This window comes from Tasmannia lanceolata, unplaced genomic scaffold (genome assembly GCF_043159265.1).
Source record: "Tasmannia lanceolata isolate RefF3 unplaced genomic scaffold, GAP_Taslan_0.1 ptg000003l, whole genome shotgun sequence".
Taxonomy (NCBI): domain Eukaryota; kingdom Viridiplantae; phylum Streptophyta; class Magnoliopsida; order Canellales; family Winteraceae; genus Tasmannia; species Tasmannia lanceolata.
Window position 1 is genome coordinate 53,940,408 of NW_027518680.1, and position 3,862 is coordinate 53,944,269.

A 3,862-nucleotide genomic window follows, 5' to 3' on the forward strand; every position below is an offset into this window, starting at 1 on the left:
CATATTTTACCAGTAAAATTTCACGGATCAATATATTAGATCATTATTGGTTAAAGTGTGAGGGTGTCTACAATAACCTAGCTGTCATTAGGTGACGCATCTTTTATTTTATTTTGTGTGTGCTTATTATTTTATCCCCTAGTCATGCATGATTAGGTAGACGTCTTCCTGGGGATATTTTGTTCCCATTTCACATGATTTTGCCCAAAAATTCTTCGAAGTTAATAAATAAATGGCATAAGAGACCAAGTGTTCGCACTCGGGCAAATTGGAGGCGCTCTTCGGACCTTCTCCATTCGTCATCAGGCACGGACCTTTTGTATCTCTGGTTATCCATTGCAAACAGAGCATTTGTTTTGGTTCCATGGCGCATCCATGGATGGCGACTCTGAGTTATTTTTAGATATATCTCGGTTTCGAGCCCTGGCTCCGGATCAGGATGTATCTCTTTCTTTTTATATCGCCGCTCATGCTATGCTGTGAGGGTGGCAACAGTTTCGAGAGTTCCTTGGCAGAGCTCTCCTTCTTTTGTGGAGATCTAGAGGGTGTTAGGGACTCGTTCCCTCACCGTCCTCGGATCGGGGTCCACACACACTCTCTCAAGTACAATATACCTACAAAATAGTGAATACCCCCGGGAATTCCCACGTAAGACGGTCTGTTGGAAAATCTAATGTATTTGACACTGCGCCACGAGAAACCCAACCCTGAACCTACCCTTGCAAAATAGCGAATACCCCCGGGAATTCCCACGTAAGACGGTCTGTTGGAAAATCCAATGGATTCGACACTGCGCCACGGGAAACCCAACCCTGAACCTACCCTTGCAAAATAGCGAATACCCCCGGGAATTCCCACGTAAGACGGTCTGTTGGAAAATCCAATGGATTCGACACTGCGCCACGGGAAACCCAACCCTCAACCTACCCCTGCAAAATAGCGAATACCCCCGGGAAGTCCAAGGTTTTTTTTTACTTCAATGGTCTGTATTACAGATTCTGTGGGTACATTCCACTATGGTTTATCATGTGGATGGTTCTTGTTCCTTTTTTGTTATGGTTGTTTTTAAGAATCTGGGTACATTCTTATAATTCTCTTCTTTCAGTTATTAGGAACATAGAACAAACCTCTTCGCAGCCGTGTGGGTTACATACTGAGAATAATGACCGTACACCATCTGCTTTTGCTGATGATGCTTTCTCGCAAGCCTGCGAGTTAGGTATTGAAGAAGTTGACGCCCATGGTTTTATTATGGTTGATGATGGGGGTGATGATGGGGTTAATCTGAATGAAGATAATATAGAATGGCCAGATACTGATATGAATGGCGAAGATGAGGGTGGTAGTACGCCCAATAAGACTGCTTCTGAGAATAGTAGTGTGAACAAGCCGTTTCTGAACCAAGTGTTTGATGATTGGATGTCTGCCTATGGATTCTACAATTCCTATGCACTGGCTACTGGTTTTGGAGTAGGAAGATCCAGTACAAATACTTCTAAAAAAACAAATGAAGTGAACTCAAGGAAATTTGTGTGTGATAGAGATGGGGTGAAAAGGTATAAGGCAAAGAAAGTGGATGATGGTAAGGAAACGAGGGAACGATGAGCTGTCAGATTGGATTGCAAAGCTAAGATGATCATAAAACTAAGAGATGACAAGTGGGTAGTGACGACCTTTGATGACATCCATTCTCACATTCTGACCTCCCCACTCAAAAGGCAAATGCACCGTTCCCATAATAGATTCAGTAGGAGTGAAAGTGTTAAGACGTTGATTGATTGTCTCGATGAGACGCAGATGCCGACTGCGAGGATTGCAAAAGCCATTAATTCAACAAACGATGGAATATCAGGTGTGGTAACACCAAATCAAGTTGCTTCCCATTTGAGAAGGAAGAGGGTGAACAATATAGGCCAAGAAGCTGTCTTAGTGGCCAACCTTCTCCAAAAGAAGCGATCAGAAGATCCGAATTTCTTTTTCTCGATGAAGTTGGATACGGATGGGACCTTCCGATCTATGTTCTGGGCTGACGCCAGGGCTAGAGATGCTTACATGACATTTAGCGATGTCATTGTATTTGATGTCACTTACTAAACTAATAGGTTATCTCTGCCATTTGCATCGTTTACGGGAGTAAACCATCATAGACAGTCGACCCTATTCGGATGTGCGTTGTTAGCTGATGAGACAGAAGAAACCTTCAGTTGGGTTGGTTATTTCAACAGTGGTTGACGTGCATGCATAGCAAAGCACCTGATGCCATAATAACTGATATGGATCTGGCCATGAAAAATGCAATTGGAAGAGTTTTTCCACACACTCGTCATAGGTTTTGTTCATGGCACATACACAGGCATCTGCTTGAGCATGTTGTAGGGATGAGAGATTCGACAAGTGATTTCTGCCGCGATTATAATCAGTGGTATTTTACAAAAAACATAGAGGTTTGTGAGCAGTTGTGGCAAGATTTGGTTTGTAAATATGAAATCAGGGACAACGATTGGTTATCTAGGATGTGGGAGCAGCGAGATCACTGGGTTCCGGCATATTGGCAAAACACATTCACTGCAGGAATGACTTCGAGTCAACGTAGCGAAAGTATGAATGCATTCTTTGATGGATATGTGAATAGCAAAACTGGCTTGCATGAGTTCTTAGATGCATGTGATAGGGCACTGGTTCAACGTCGTAAAACGGAAGCCGAAGAAGATTTCAAGTCGAAATATTCGAAAGCAAGTATGAAAACGAATAGCCCATTGGAAGAAGAGGCGGGGATATTTTATACGAGGAATATGTTTAACATATTTCAAGATGAGTTGAGGGATAGTACTGGTTGTTGGTACGACGACTTGACCAAGGATGGGGCCATGGAAGAATATTTGGTAGGTCCCAGAAATGACGAGAAGAGTAGATGGTGTAAGGTATTTTATGATGATTCCGATGGAATGACTGTCAAATGCAAGTGTGCTAAGTTTGAAAGGGAAGGAATCTTATGCAAACATATCCTTCATATTATGGATACGAAACAATTGAAAAAGGTCCCCGACCATTACATGTCGAGGAGATGGTCTATTAAGGCAATGTATCAAGTAGGAGGTAAAATATCTACAAGGCCACAAGTGGGTAGTAGCGTGAATCCGTTTCAAAGGTGGTGCCTAATCTCAAGATGGCAACGACTGGTTGATGGACCCAGAAGATATGAGAAAGTTTTCAACAAGATGACTGCATTTTGTGATATTCTTTTCGCTGAAGAAGAACAAAATTAGAAAGAAAAGCAAGTTACATTGGAGGCTAGTGAGTTACCAATCGTTGGTAGCGAAGTATATTCAAACATTGGCGTGAGTCAAATACCTGAAATCACAATTTGAGACCCACCAGTTGCGAAGACCAAGGGCCATCCAAAGAATCCAACACGCTTGAAATCTGGCTTAGAGACATCTGTATCCCAATCAAAGGAACGGACGTGCAAATCATGTGGCGGAAAAGGACATTATAAGTCCACATGTAAAAATAAAAGCCAGGTTTGTTTTGTTGCCTACTTACTCATTTGTATGTGTACATGGAGTGATATTTGTTAATGTTTATATATTGATTCTGTTATGTTGAATGCTGATAGAATCCTAAAAGAAAGCGCCAACAGGAAGGTCACGTAGAGGAAGAGGAAGAGGAAGAGGCATAGGAGGAGTACGTATAAAGTATGACCTATCTCATGTAACATGTTGTGCTTACATGTAACCTGATGGAGAAATGTTTCATGTAGCATTGAGTTAAACTTTGTCTTTTGTTTTTTGCATGTTAATTTCCGTGACTGTAATATCTTCGTAAATGGGCATTTACATGTGATGAGATGTGCAATTGTAGT

The 3,862-nt window shown here is 41.8% G+C and overlaps 2 protein-coding genes across 2 annotated transcripts; both read left to right on the forward strand.

Annotated features, from left to right (window-relative positions):
- The first annotated feature begins 1,632 nt into the window (after positions 1-1,632).
- LOC143869918 (protein FAR1-RELATED SEQUENCE 5-like) lies at positions 1,633-2,094 on the forward strand. The gene has a single exon (XM_077376468.1). The coding sequence runs from the start codon at positions 1,633-1,635 to the stop codon at positions 2,092-2,094; it is 462 nt and encodes a 153-aa protein (XP_077232583.1).
- Positions 2,095-2,237: 143 nt separating this feature from the next.
- LOC143869920 (protein FAR1-RELATED SEQUENCE 5-like) lies at positions 2,238-3,266 on the forward strand. Its single transcript, XM_077376469.1, has one exon. The coding sequence runs from the start codon at positions 2,238-2,240 to the stop codon at positions 3,264-3,266; it is 1,029 nt and encodes a 342-aa protein (XP_077232584.1).
- Positions 3,267-3,862: the final 596 nt, after the last annotated feature.